Source organism: Oncorhynchus nerka, linkage group LG6, assembly GCF_034236695.1.
Source record: "Oncorhynchus nerka isolate Pitt River linkage group LG6, Oner_Uvic_2.0, whole genome shotgun sequence".
Taxonomy (NCBI): Eukaryota; Metazoa; Chordata; class Actinopteri; order Salmoniformes; family Salmonidae; genus Oncorhynchus; species Oncorhynchus nerka.
This window is the reverse complement of record NC_088401.1, coordinates 58,275,339-58,290,038: the sequence shown is the minus strand read 5'-3', so window position 1 is coordinate 58,290,038 and position 14,700 is coordinate 58,275,339. Positions and strand designations below refer to the sequence as shown.

The 14,700-nt window shown below is 42.8% G+C and overlaps 1 protein-coding gene across 2 annotated transcripts in view; it reads left to right on the top strand.

Moving 5' to 3' along the window:
• The window catches only part of LOC115130751 (polycomb group RING finger protein 3), a 42,114-nt gene extending 34,048 nt beyond the window's left edge, over window positions 1-8,066 (top strand). For both annotated transcript variants that reach the window (XM_029662176.2, XM_065019742.1), the window contains 2 exons: window positions 1,489-1,569; window positions 2,927-8,066. In XM_029662176.2, coding sequence (XP_029518036.1) covers window positions 1,489-1,569; window positions 2,927-2,974 — 129 coding nt within the window. In that variant the 3' untranslated portion in view covers window positions 2,975-8,066. The remainder of the gene's footprint in view (window positions 1-1,488; window positions 1,570-2,926) is intronic.
• The last annotated feature ends 6,634 nt before the right edge of the window (window positions 8,067-14,700 follow it).

Here is a 14,700-nt window from a genome sequence, read left to right as displayed (position 1 = left end):
GTCCGTAGCGCAATACAGCTGTCGGCTGCTCTATTGTTGTCTATTGAATATTAAGAGTCATTGTTCCAACCAAATCTATTTTCAACGGCAAACACACAGCGGAAGTGTGCGTCAACAGCCCCCGCTGTGTCAAAGCACAGCGCATCACTTTCCCATGGGTTATATTGGTATAGCTGTAAGATAATTGTGGCATCCATCTTGATATTTCAGCAGCCCACATGAGCTGAATGCGTTGTGTCATTCACACCATGTGTCTTATAATTTATTTATTTTTTCTTATAAGTTTTCGAACTTGTTGCCATGTCTCCCAGCCCCCAAACACATCTTTGGATATTGTGTCCATTCTTTCATATTATGATAATATCAATAATTGAATCACTACTCGAATACACGCTGTCTATTATTTCTGTATGTCTTGATGTGGCAAGACGGTTTTAAACTGGCACCAAGGCAAAAACAGCAAGGAAGAAACATTGTTTCTCTGTTGGAAGGAACATCCAGCCGCCCAGGCTCTATCGCAGCCGGCTGGGACCGGGAGACCCACGAGGCGGTGCACAATTGGCCCAGCGTCATCCGGGTTAGGGAGGGTTTGGCCGGCAGGGATGTCCTTGTCCCATCGCGCACCAGCGACTCCTGTGGCGGGCCGGCCGCAGTGCACGCTGACATGGTTGCCAGGTGTACAGTGTTTCCTCCGACACATTGATGTGGCTGGCTTCCAGGTTAAATGGGCATTGTGTCAAGAAGCAGTGCGGCTTGGTTGGGTTGTGTTTCGGAGGATGCACGGCTCTCGAACTTTGTCTCTCCCGAGTCCGTATGGGAGTTGCAGCGATGAGACAAGACTTTAACTACCAATTGGATACCTTGAAATTGGGGACAAAAAGGAGAAAAAAAACATAAAAAGAAGGAACAGCCAGCTACCAGTAGGTGCTGCTATGGCAGTGGCTTCCTCTCCTCTCTCCCTTTCCCCTTAGCCCCCCAGCGTCTGTGTTAGGGAGAGTATTGATTGGCCGAATGCAAATGCGGCCAGCCGCCTCACAGAATATCAAACTTTAATCCAAGGAGGAGGAGTGGATTGGCAAGGCGGCATTTGATTCGTGTTGTCTACAAATACGCTTTTTGTGCTTTTCCAAAAGCCCTCCATGCGCAAGGTGCTACGGGCCCACCGTCAAATATACGGTGCCATCTTTCTTTCCTCTCCAAGAAACGGAGATGGTTTGACGCTGAGTGAAAGTGAGAGGAAAAGGAAAGCTGCGGTGTTTGGAGGGTTCATTTTAGAATTCCACGGCAATGGGAGACACAAGCCCGATTCAGAAGGACAACGTATGAACTGTTATCATAGCAGAGCATGTTTCTGGTCATGCGGGTTGTTGTCACAGCATTAAACACCCCTAGCTTAAGAGGGATTTACTCTCTGCATGCCCTGCAGGGGATTTTCCTTCCAGTAAAATGGTAATACATGTGGCGTTCTTATATCTCCCATTCACACAGCTGGACATTTTATGCAATGAAGAAATCTTGGGGAAGGACCACACTTTGAAATTCGTTGTCGTGACGAGATGGAGATTTAAGGTAATACTTTCTTAATATAAGTCTCCTGACATTTTAATATTGCTTTTCAGGTTCTGTTGAATGTATGTACTCTGCATAGATCATCCACAGATATGCATGCTGAAAAGCTGTGCAGACAGGTAGTGATGGAACATTTGATCCCGGAGCACCGGTGCTCCGATTCCGTTTTTCAAAGCACTACTGATCTGACACAATGTACCGGCACCCGTTTCAAAGTAACATTGTCACATGATCAATGGCACCCGAAGCTTTGTTTGATCACGTGGTTTTTTAAACCGTGTGTTACAAAATGCCACAGATTTTGCTGTGGTTCCAGTGCTATCTTCGATTCCAAGTTGCTTTAAAACACCGACCTCTTCTGGACACCGTACTTAGGCCTACAATGTAGTTAGGATTTTCTTCTTGTCGAGTCACCTGAACAGCTCAGCATGTAGAGTCATGGTCTCGGCGACCAGAACACTCACTGATGACAGGGAATGGGGTCGAACCCCAGCGAAGACATATTATTTACAAAAAAAATTATGCAACACCACGCTTTTTGCACATTGTTGTTCAAACAATTTGTTTTATTTAGTGTAGAATAAGCTTCTGTCTATAGCATCCGAAATAATGCCATATATTCACAATTTTTGACAGCATAAAAAGGGATTCACAGCAAAAAAGGGACCCATGATGGAAGGTGCGAACTTGTAATGGTAGCTGATTGTACACTCTTAGGGAAAATGGTTGCAAAATGGTTCTTCGGTTGTCCCCATAGGATAACCCTTCTTGGTTTCCAGTAGAACCCCAAAAGGGTTCTCCTATGGGGACAGCAGAAGATCCATTTGAGTTTTTCTCTAAAAGTGTAGGGTGTTAACACCCACAACTAACCGCTGCGCCACGGAGGTTTGATTAATGTTCTGGAAAAGACTTCCATATGAACGTCACATGCTGCTTTGTCATTGCTAACCAGGTGATGTCACTAATGTGCATCGTGTTAATAGCTCCGAGTCATTAACCATTTTCCGGCACAATTTGGGGAAAGCCCCAAAGACAGAGAAAGCCTCGCAAAGACCGAGAAAGCCTCACTTTTCCCATCACTACACACAGGGGTCTCAGTTAAGAAAACAGCTTGTTCTCCTGAAACTATTTTGAGACCCTTTCTCTCACGAATTGCTACGATGACATAAAACCCCAAGATAAAGTGAAGTGTATGTTACAATCCAAGCTGGTAATTTTAAATCCAGGTGACGTATACTAGAGGCTAAGAAAGGATAGAAACAAAGTAGTAGCCTATCAATTTGTTTAGAAGTACATTATGCCAGCTGCATGGTTTTCAGTCAGTCTTTCTCTGTCATTTGTTTTGTTTGTATTCCAGAAATCCCCCCTCCTGCTGCATTACAGGCCCAAAATGGATTTGCTGTAGTCGGACAGAATGGTTGTTTTGGCCCAGTGGCCCAGGACTGTGCAACGTACTATTTATGCAGAGACGATCAACACCAACACACCAGAGCAAAAGTACACACAAGCCAGCAAACAACGAACCCCAGCACAGATACTGCACCACTGGCGGGTTTGGATCAAAAACAACCTTTTTTTTGTCCACTATACGTCCTAGATATGTGAAAAATTAGAGAGAAAAAGCATATATTTATACTTTTGTACAGGTGAGAGACATGGAACCAAGACACTACTGGTGCTCTGTTTACACATGAACAAGATGTCGGGTGATCGTTCTACCGTCTTTTTTGTTTTCTACAGACTTCACTCCTCGGACATTCATTAACTGATAAAAAAGGGGAGGACGAGGATTTTTAACCATTCGTTTTCTTTTTCAGGTTAAAGTCAGTGAGTCTTGGGAGCACAGAAAGTATATAAAGTTACATAATAAGACTGTTTCTAAGCTGTTTATTGAGTTGTTGAATTGTCCTCTGATTTTTTTTATTTGATTTTTAATTTGCTTCGGGGATTTGCTGAACATTGATTGTGAATAGGCAAAAACAAGTGTGTAGTAATTTATGTTCTATATAACAATATTGTACATAAAATGTCATTATGAGAGAGATTGAAAGGAGTAGGAGAGAGACTTTAGACTGTTAGGAAAAGTTCCAGAAGTGCTATATTGTTGGGCTACTTGAATGTAGCATTGGAGGGTACGTTAGAGTTTTAATGCAGAGAAGACTTCTTGTCGGTATATAGAAAGGCATCCGATAGTTGTCTGAGAGAGAAATAAAATAAATATATCAAATCTTCTGCCGTGTAAAAAAAAAAGAAGAAGAAAAGGGTCTGAAATTACGTTGCATTGCCGTATGAGCAATATATGAATTTGAGACCGTCTACAAAAGCAGCCAGCTTCTGATAGCATTATAGCGTCCTACTCCTTAGTAGAATGTATTCCACTGGGTGATCTTCATGTACAGCGCAGCAGGGCATCCCTTCTTCTGTCCCTATCTCATCGCTACCTTTAGTGCCAAAGGCTTGAAAAACCCCTTGACTTCCCCTTGTATTTCCACGTGGTGAGCTATATGAAAGTCCCTGAGATATCATCTATTTCACAGCAGTATGTGACCTGAGATAGAGAGCTGTTTGAAACAGATAGTCAAATATGAAATTGAGATGTTATTAATATCACAAGAGCTTCGAGTTTCTTCATTATGTTAAAGAAGCACACTCAGATATTGAAGAGTAATACTCTTTTGAGCATATGAAATAAAATCATTTTTTTATATGATATTATCAAAATCTACTTTTTGACCTTTGGGAGGTGGCTCTAATTTGAGTGCTTATTTGAGTGTATCTAATGAGAGTTGGGGGAGAAAGTACCTCAGAGCTGAATGGCTTAACTGTGTATTACGGGAACCAAGGCACGGAGGGACCGGAACAGTCTTAATTCATAGTCACGGCCACCTTTTTCGTCAGTGCAACTGAAATATCCTTTCCTTGAACTGGACCCTAAAATAACATTTCAGACCTCACATAGCATTACCTCACTGCACTGTCAATATTTCTGTCAATAATTGTTCGTTCCCCTCCTTGTGTTTATGCAAGGAAAGCTGTCGGTCTTGTACACAGTCCAAATACGTTTCTACAGGTGCATACTATGTCAAAAAGACTTTCATACAGGTCTCTACGGAATCCAGCTTAACCAAAATGTATTTGTATTTGGTTAACAGTCCCCCCCCCCCCCCCCCCCCAGTAAATGCATAAATATATTGATATAAGTATTTTGTTTTTTAAAAATCATTTCCATACTTTGACTATACACAGGTCACCTTGGTATTTGTTGTGATGTCTTATGGTGTGAAATATTTTTGGTATGCATATGGCAACACAATATGCATAAGTTCTGTCTGACTCATTTCTTGTTTTTATCACTACCTTCAGCCTTTGACCTTAGCTTACCCCATCCAAGAGCCGAATCATGTATTAATCATGTATTATTTGTCATTATTGACCCCTTGTCTGTAGTGTGAATGACATATGCATTTTGTGTTACAGGCCCCATACATGTACATTAGCTTTGTTTGAACAGCATATTAGCCGGTACGCCCTCAAAATAGCCATGGAATCATTACGTATTGCAAAAAAGCTACCAGAGAAAAACGATGTAGTCACTATTTCGCAGCATTATCTATGGCTTCTTAAAGAACAATTCCACCCCAATATCGTCCTTTGGTGTTTGTTTCATTAGTCCATTGTTGATATAGTCCCAAAAATGCTTTGCTTGTCGGCACTCAAGTTTTCAAGATATGTAACTTAAAAATGACATAAATCATCCCCCGTGTGATGCATTTTGCAGAGTTTTCGGGTTGAGTTTTCCTTTAAGAACTGGTATAATTGGAACAAAGGCATGTTACATGGTGTTGTTATGAGTCTCAGATCTTCTTTTCTCAACTTGTTTTGTATGCACGTGAGTACTGTTCAGGATCCCTGTGATGTGATCTCTGGGACAGAATGGGGGCGGCGAGGGGGTCTTGTTTTGGGGGCTTTGCCACCGTCAAGGCTGGTGCTTGCGTTTCTTTTCTCTCTTCTTGGAGCTGAGTATGGTGCTAACCTCTTTTCTCTAACTCAATCTTGTGCAGATCATCTTCAGAGGGTTCAAATGAGTGCAGTGGATCCCGAGTGCTGATAGTAGTTCAGTCACTCACTAGTCGGGCTTCGTGACGACCTGCCTAGTGCCTACGTGCCGGAGCCCTGTCTTTTCTTGTCACAACTGTCTCTCTCGCTCTCTCTGTGCAGAGGAAAAATGTGCTGGCTTTTTCTTGTTGATTTGTTTGTTTGCTTTTCCCCACGGTCCAGGCTTGCTCTGGAAATGGAACAGAGAGAATGGTCAATAAAGTTGTGGACCGTGAAGGAGTGTTATTGAAAATACAGAAAAGCTGGGGTAGCTATAAACCCAAATCATTCAGCTTCAGAGAGAGAGAGAGTGTATTTATTTTGGGGTATTTTCATGCGAGCCACAGTAACCTCAGTTAAAAGCATGGGGATTCCAGTCCTAGCTGTAGTTGTTCATTCTTCTCTATGTAATTGGTACAGAAATCTCATTCCACAGTTGGTTTTCTTTATCACTCACTAGACTTTTATGACTTGTAGCAGTTTTTAGGCATTGGTCGGGTGCATTCAGTGCCAGGAAAGTGGGCAGAGGTATTGTTGTTTGAATGTTTCCAAAGTGAACTCATACCCAGGAGACCATAATAGTATGCCTGAGAGGTGTGTGGAGTAACGTGCGGGCAGGTTCCACCTCCGAAGCAGTGGATTGGATCGATCTTCATGCTTTTATCAGCCCAACATTGAGACATCAGTGCTGCTTCACTTGACAGCCAGGCTAAGAGGCTTACAGGCTTCCCCACAGTGTTCACTGCAGACTGGGGTTTGCATCCAGACTGAACCGTTGCCAGTGTGGAAACCACGGCCTCCGAATTATCCACACTGCGGTTGGGGCGAGCTATAAGGAACTGATAAATAGTCTAATTGCCTTATTGACTACCAGCGAATTGAGTTGTCATAATGCCACTTATGAAGACCAGAACTAGACATGCTACATGAGGAGGCTTTTAACACAGTTTTTTTTTAAGAGCGATAAGTCTTAACAGTGGCAGTCATTTTAGACCGGATACCCTGGATAGACATCAAAGTATTCCAGGTGGTCTCAAAATGTCCGTGCTTGTTCCTGTAATAACAGTCTTCACTCTGAGTGTGATGGCTCTTTTTTACTCTGGCCCCCTGAGCTCTCCTGTAAAGCTCTGTAATCACCTAGGCGACCAGGTACGTGTGACTGGGGTCACTCAGACGGCTAGTCTGGATGAAACACTCAAAAAATACAGATTGTCGGGCCAGGGTGGCACCGCACCACTGCACTAACTCAGAAAGGCAGCTTGGCTCTTGACGGTGCTATGCCTAAGTGGAGTGAATCACAGTCTCACAGGTGGTGCCAATTGAGGGGCAACTGTCTGGAATGGGCTTTCACTTCAACATGAGATTTCCATTTCAATTGTCCATTTCAAAGGCGTCAAATTATCCCCTGCAACTAGGACCCTAGACTGAGAAAGAGGAACGGGATGTGGTCTGGATGTCAACGCGAGTTAATTAGCCAGATAAATGTTGGTTCGATATAGACTAAGGAGTTACAGTCATATTGTTCCTCAACGTGTAGGGAAGTAAGCCCACAGTTACCAACCTTCACAGTGGCAGGCCCTCATGAGCCATAAATGTGGTCGTCATCGATATAAATCTGTCCGAATTTTGTATTATAATTATTATTATTTATTTGTACTGTAAAGTTATGACTTTTACAGTAGCTTATTTGTTTTTGAAAAATGTCAAGAGATTTGATATCCTTCCCCGTGTTCATGATTGACCTTTTTGTTTGTTTAAAACATACAAGACTCATGCATAATATTGTACGGCTTAAATTATGAATTTGTAACTGTCCTCCCTCTTTTGTATTATTCTAAGTGATCACCTCTGCGCAATGCTCTCTGTAAATGACCAATACAAGCTGTGCTCCTTTTTGGGTAAAAGAAAAACAAATGTAAATCTGGCAATGTGGTTATATACGCAATATACGTTTCTCAGATGGTTCCAGGCTTCAGCGTAAAAACTCAATTTAACTTTGTTTTGTTTTGCTTTCCAGTCAATTCCTCAGGTCACAAAAATGCCTTCCTGGTCTTGGGGGTGACCAGGAATCTCAGACTACACTAATGCACCCGGATATGAAATGGCTGGATTTAGTTTTGGTCTTGTTTCTCTTGTTTTGCCGTTGTCTCTGTGACAGACATTTCCACAGTTGTGTTTCTGGGTTAAACACAGGCACTTATTCAGGTGTCTTTTGTGCTTGTCCTCTTTTTTGAATTATGATTCTTTATTGCACATGTAATAAACTGGTTTCCATTGCTACATTAAAGGAGTTTTGGGTAGAGAACTGGGCTGGAATTTCCTACACACAATATTAAGGATGCTTTTTTTTGTTGAAAACTAGTGTGTATTTCATCAATAAATGCCTTTAAAAGTGTCTGTAACACCGTGAGTATCTTTGCTCTGTCTGATCTCTAAGAGATTGCTCACAGGGATGTCCATCCATCCAAATAAATACCAATACTATGGTTTTAGAGATCTGTACTAAATGATGACACCCATCACACTCACACCCAAGACTTGGGAATCCAGAGTCTGCAGACAAGTCTTTCCAGTGTGGACTTGGTTAATGATCCAATAACATTGTTATGCTCCGTCTCATTTCACATCTGCCCATCTAGACATACTGTAACCGCTGGGATCTTATGAACCGCTGAAGAAAAAACAAAGCACTTTGTTGCAAGTGGAAGTGTTAGTGTTCTAAGGATGGGCATATGGCTTATGTGTTTCCCCATTGGTAACATTTGGGGAGTGTTTCCTTACTTGACTGCTAATGACTACTGACTAAAATAATTAAACGGAACAGAACAAATGTGTACGAGTCTCTTGCACAATATCCATTTCACCGTTATTATGTGAAGGAGATGCTGTCTTGCCTCATGCGCAATCACGTTAGAATGCTAACGTGAATACAGCGTCTGTGTGCAGTTAGTATTCTCACGTCTCTGTTGGCCCTGTCATATGGTCATGCAATTGTTCACCACCAACAGTAACTGGTTGCCATAAGCAACTTCCTCAATCAGCCTATCCTCATCCCCTTCTTCACAACTTATGGAATGTATTGTGTATGACTCAATGTATAATAGATACATTGAGTATATATTATGTAATGTGTCCAAACCCAATATAAAAAATAGCACATTGGTGAAGGAAGCTTTAAGTTCTATGTGGTGGTGACAGAAGAGATGTGCAAAACGATGTGCTGGATGTAAATCTGTGTTCAGTGTCAGTCCTGGTGAACTCTGGGTAAAAACACCAAGGGGAGTTGTGGATCATCTTCAGTGCCCCGGGCGTACGTCTCCCTGCGGGAATGGCTGTCAACACTCACACCAACCGGCAGCAACACTTCATACACCTCTGGACTGGCAGGAAGAAACATAGTTTATCAGAGTCTCATACACCTCTCATAAATCTCAGTAAACATATCTACTATTCCCTCCGAGACCATCCCGTGCAGCAGGTTATCACTGTATTTCTGTGTTTCTTCCCTGAGGCTACGGTGATGGGTGCTGGTCTCCACTCTCACAGATTTCCAATACAATTGAATTCCAAGCTGTCAGTAGGTGTTTATTTTGACATACAGAGGGTCACTTGGGTTACATGTTTAACTTGCTGTTCTCTGCAATTACTGTATCAAAATCAAATCAAATTTGATTTGTCACTGAATACAACGACGGGTGTAGACCTTACCGTGAAATGCTTACTTATAAGCTCTTAACCAACAATGCCGTTTTAAGAAAATAGAGTTAAGAAAATATTCACAAAGTAAACTAAACTTTAAAAAAGTAATTAAAAAACAAACAATAATGAGGCTATTTACAGAGGGTACCGGTACTGACTCAATGTGCGGGGGTACAGGTTAGTCAGGTTAGTTGTACATGTAGGTAGGGGGGTGAAGTGACTATGCAAAGATAATAAACAGCGAGTAGCAGCAGTGGAAGAACAAAGAGGGGCGGGAGGGGGTCTTCAATGCAAATAGTTAGGGTGGTCAATTTATTAATTGTTCAGCAGACTTATTGCTTGGGGGTAGAAGCTGTTAAGGAGCCTTTTGGACATAGCCATGCGGTAGCAGAGATAACAGTCTGACTTGGGTAACTGAAGTCTTTTTGGGCCTTCCTCTGTCACCGCCTAGTACATAGATCCTGGATGGCAGGAAGACGGTGCACTGTCCTTCTCTCAGCACATATCAAAGCTGCAGGCTAAAGTTCAATCTAGACTTGGTTTCCTCTATCGTAATCACTCCTCTTTCAACCCCAGTTGCCAAACTAACCCTGATTCAGATGACCATCCTACCCATGCTAGATTACGGAGACATATTTTATATATTGGCAAGTAAGGGTGGTCTCGAGCGGCTAGATGTTTATTACCCTTCAGCCATCCAATTTGCCACCAATGCTCCTTATAGGACACATCACTGCACTCTATAATCCTCTGTAAACTGGTCATCTCTGTATACCCGTCACAAGACCCACTGGTTGATGCTTATTTATAAAACCCTCTTAGGCCTTACTCCCCCCTATCTGAGATATCTACTGCAGCCCTCATCCTCCACATACAACATCCGTTCTGCCAGTCACATTCTGTTAAAGGTCCCCAAAGCACACACATCCCTGAGTCGCTCCTCTTTTCAGTTCGCTACAGCTAGCGATTGGAACGAGCTGCAACAAACACTCAAACTGGACAGTTTTATCTCAATATTTTCATTCAAAGACTCAATCATGGACACTCTTACTGACAGTTGTGGCTGCTTTGTGTGATGTATTACTGTCTCTAGCTTCTTACCCTTTGTGTTCTTGCCTGTGCCCAATAATGTTTGTACCATGTTTTGTGCTGCTACCATGTTGTGTTGATACCATGCTGTGTCATGTGTTGCTGCCTTAATATGTTGTTGTCTTCGGTCTCTCTTTATGTAGATTTGTATTGTCTCTCTTGTTGTGATGTGTATTTTGTCCTATATTTATATTGTATTAATTTTGTATTTTTAATCCCAGGCCCCCTTCCCCGCATGAGGCCTTTTGCCTTTTGGTAGGCCGTCATTGTATATAACAATTTGTCCTTAACTGACTTGCCTAGTTAAATAAAGGTTAAATAAAATGAGAATATAAAAACTGGCCACAGTAATGTACTCCGCAATAATGTACTGGGCCGTATGCACTACCATCTAGTTCCTTACGGTCGGATGCTGAGCAGCTGGTATACCAAGCGCTGATGCGCTTGGTAGAACTTTTTGAGGATCTGGGGACCGATGCCAAAACTTTGCAGTCTCCTGAGGGGGAAAAGGCATTGCCGTGCCCTCTTCACAACTTTCTTGGTGTGTTTGGATGATGATAGTTTGTTGGTGATATGAACACTAAGGAACTTGAAACTTTCAATCCGCTCTACTACAGCCCCGTCGATGAGAATGGGGGTGTTCGGCCCTCCTTTTCCTGTAGTCCGCGATCACCTTCTTTGCACCACACTGCCAGGTCTCTGACCTCCTCCCTATATGCCGACTCATCATTGACAGTGATCAGATCTACCACCGTTGTGTTGTCAGTCAACTTAATGATGGTGTTGGAGTTGAGCTTGGCCACGCAGTCGTGGGTGAACAGGGAGTGCAGGAGATGACTAAGCACGCACCCCTGAGGGGATCCCATGTTGAGGATCAGAGTGGCAGAAGTGTTGTTGCCTACCCTTACTATAGGATAGGATCCAGTTGCAGAGGGAGGTGTTTAGTCCCAGGGTCCTTAGCTTAGTGATGAGCTTTGTGGCCACTATGGTGTTGAACGCTGAGCTGTAGTCAATTCTCACATAGGTGTTCCTTTTGTCCAGGTGGGAAAGGGCAGTTTGGAGTGCGATTGAGCTTCCGTGAGTACACATCCTGGCAATCCATCTGGCCCTGTGACTTTGTGAATGTTGACCTGTTTAAAGGCCAATAGAACGGACGGTAGAAGTGTGTTACCCACTTGCCGACCAATTCTCTCACGGCACCCTCATCTGCGCCCCCTGTATTTCCTTATTTTCTTCATGCGAATGACGGGATTTGGGCCTTGTCCGGGAACTAACTTGTATCCTTCTCGTCAGACTCATTAAAGACAAAATCTTTGTCCAGTTCGAGGTGAGTAATCACTGTTCGTTCATTAGAGACGGTAGCATCAACGTTATGTACAAAATAAGTTACAGACAATGTGAAAAAACACACAAAATAGCACAATTGGTTAGAAGCCCGTAAAACGTCAGTGATCTCCTACTGCACAATTCTCTACTGTAATTACTGTTCAAACAAGTGCATTTGGAAAGTATTCAGACGCCTTGAATTTCTCCACATTGTTACATGGTAGCCTTATTATAAAATGTATTGAATACATGTTTTCCTCATCAATCTAAACACAATACCCACAATGACAAAGTGAAAACAGGTTTTTAGAAATTTGTGCGAATTTATATATATATAAAAATTATAAAAATACGTATTTACATAAGTATTTCGACCCTTTGCTATGAGACTCGAAATTGAGCCCGGGTGCATTCTGTTTCCATTGATCATCCTTGAGATGTTTCTACAACTTGGATTGGAGTCCACCTGTGGTAAATTCAATTGATGATTGGACATGATTTGGAAAGGCACAAAACTATCTATATAAGGTCCCAAAGCTGACACTTGCATGTCAGAGCAAAAACCAAGCCATGAGGTCGAAGGAATTGTCAGTAGAGCTCCGGGACAGGGTTGTGTTGAGGCACAGATTTGGAGAAGTTTCCCAAAACATTTCTGCAGCATTGAAGGTCCCCAAGAACACAGTGGCCTCCATCATTCTTAAATGGAAGAAGTTTGGAACCACCAAGACTCTTCCTAGAGCTGGCTGCCCGGCCAAACTGAGCAATCGGGAGAGAATGGCCTTGGTCAGGGAGGTGATCAAGAACCCGATGGTCACTCTGACAGAGCTCCAGAGTTCTTCTGTGGAGATGGGAGAAACTTCCAGAAGAACAACCATCTCTGCAGCACTCCACCAATCAGGGCTTTATGGTAGAGCTCGCTTGAAGTTTGCCAAAAGGAACCTAAAGACTCTCAGAACATAAGCTAAGATTCTCTGGTCTGATGAATCCAAGATTTAACTCTTTGGCCTGAATGCCTAGCGTCACGTCTCGAGGAAACCTGGCACCATCCCTATGGTGAAGCATGGTGGTGGCAGCATCACGCTGTAGGGATATTTTTCAGAGGCAGGAACTGGGAAACTAGTCAGGGTCGAGGGAAATATGAACGGAGCAAAGTACAGCAAGATTCATGATGAAAACCTGCTCCAGAGCGCTCAGGACCTCGGACTGGGGCTAAGGTTTACCTTCCAATAGGACAACAACCCGAAGCACACAGCCAAGACAACGCAGGAGTGGCTTCGTGACAAGTCTCTGAATGCCTTTGAGTGGCCCAGCCAGAGCCTGGAATTGAACCTGATCGAACATCCTGAAAATAGCTGTGCAGCAATGCTACCCAACCAACCTGACAGCTTCAGAGGATCTGCAGAGAAGAATGCGAAAAACTCCCCAAATACAGGTGTGCCAAGCTTGTAGCGTCATACCCAAGAGGACTCGTGACTGTGATCTCTGTCAAAGGTTCTTCAACAAAGTACCGAGTGAGAATACTTATGTAAATGAAATATTTCAGTTATTTTTACTTTATAAATGTCCTAACACTTCTAAAAAAACATTTTTTTGCTTTGTCTATATGGGGTATTGTGTGTAGATTGATGAGGATTTTTTTTTATAATAACAAAATGTGGAAAAAGTTCAGAGGTCTGAATATTTTCCGAATGTACTGTAACTATAGCTTATATACTGAACAAAAATATGTGGACACGAACTCATCGATCATCTCATTCAAAAATCATGGGCATTAATATGGAGTTGGTCCCCACTTTGCTGCTATAACAGCCTCCACTCTTCTAGGAAGGCTTTCTACTAGATGTTGGAATATTGCTGCGGGGACTTGCTTCCATTCAGCCACAAGAGCATTAGTGAAGTCAGGCAATGATGTTGGGAAATTAGGCCTGGCTCGCATCGGCATTCTAATTCACCCCAAAGGTGTTTGATGGAGTTAAGGTCAGGGCTCTGTGCAGGCCAGTCAAGTTCTTCCACACCGATCTCAAAAACCATTTATGTATGAACCTCGCTTTGTGCAAGGGGCATTGTCATGCTGAAACAAGAAAGGTCCTTCCCCAAACTGTTGCCACAAAGTTGGAAACACAGAATGGTCTAGAATATAATTGTATGCTGTAGCGTTAAGATTTCCATTTACTAGAACTAAGGGGCCTAGCCCGAACCAGATTTGTCCGTCAGATTGCCAGATGGTGAAGTGTGATTCATCACTCCAGAGAATGCGTTTCCACTGCTGCACAGTCCAATGGCGGCGAGCTTTACACCACTCCAGCCGATGCTGGTCATTGCGCATGGTGATCTTAGGTTCGTGTGTGGCTGCTAAGCCGTGGAAACCCATTCATGATGCTCCAGACGAATAGTTATTGTGCTGACGTTGCTTCCAGAGGCAGTTTGGAACTTTGTAGTCTGTGTTACAAACGAGGACAGACCATTTTTACGCTCTTCAGCACTCATCGGTCACTTTCTGTGACATTGTGTGGCCTACCACTTCGCAGCTGAGCCGTTGTAGCTCCTAGAAATTTCCACTTCACAATAACAGGACTTACAGTTGACCAGAGCAGCTCTAGCAGATGAGTATAGGATGCATGTTTGTATGCCATTATAGATAGTCATGTAACTATTCAGATAACTTCCACACAGGCACTAAATAGCATCATACTTTAATGTGGATGAACACCTGCATTATAATTATTTAGTTCTAGTGTTTTGAAGTTACGATGGGCTGTATATGATAAATTAGCAACAACTAGGCATGCCTGAATCCATGAGCTTCATTTCCCCAAGGGAGGAGAACCATTCCATCTCACACCAACGACGTCGGCCATTTCCTTTGAACTCCATAATTTCCTCAGAGCTAGCCCTTTTTGGGTGTCAAAGACATCAATGCAA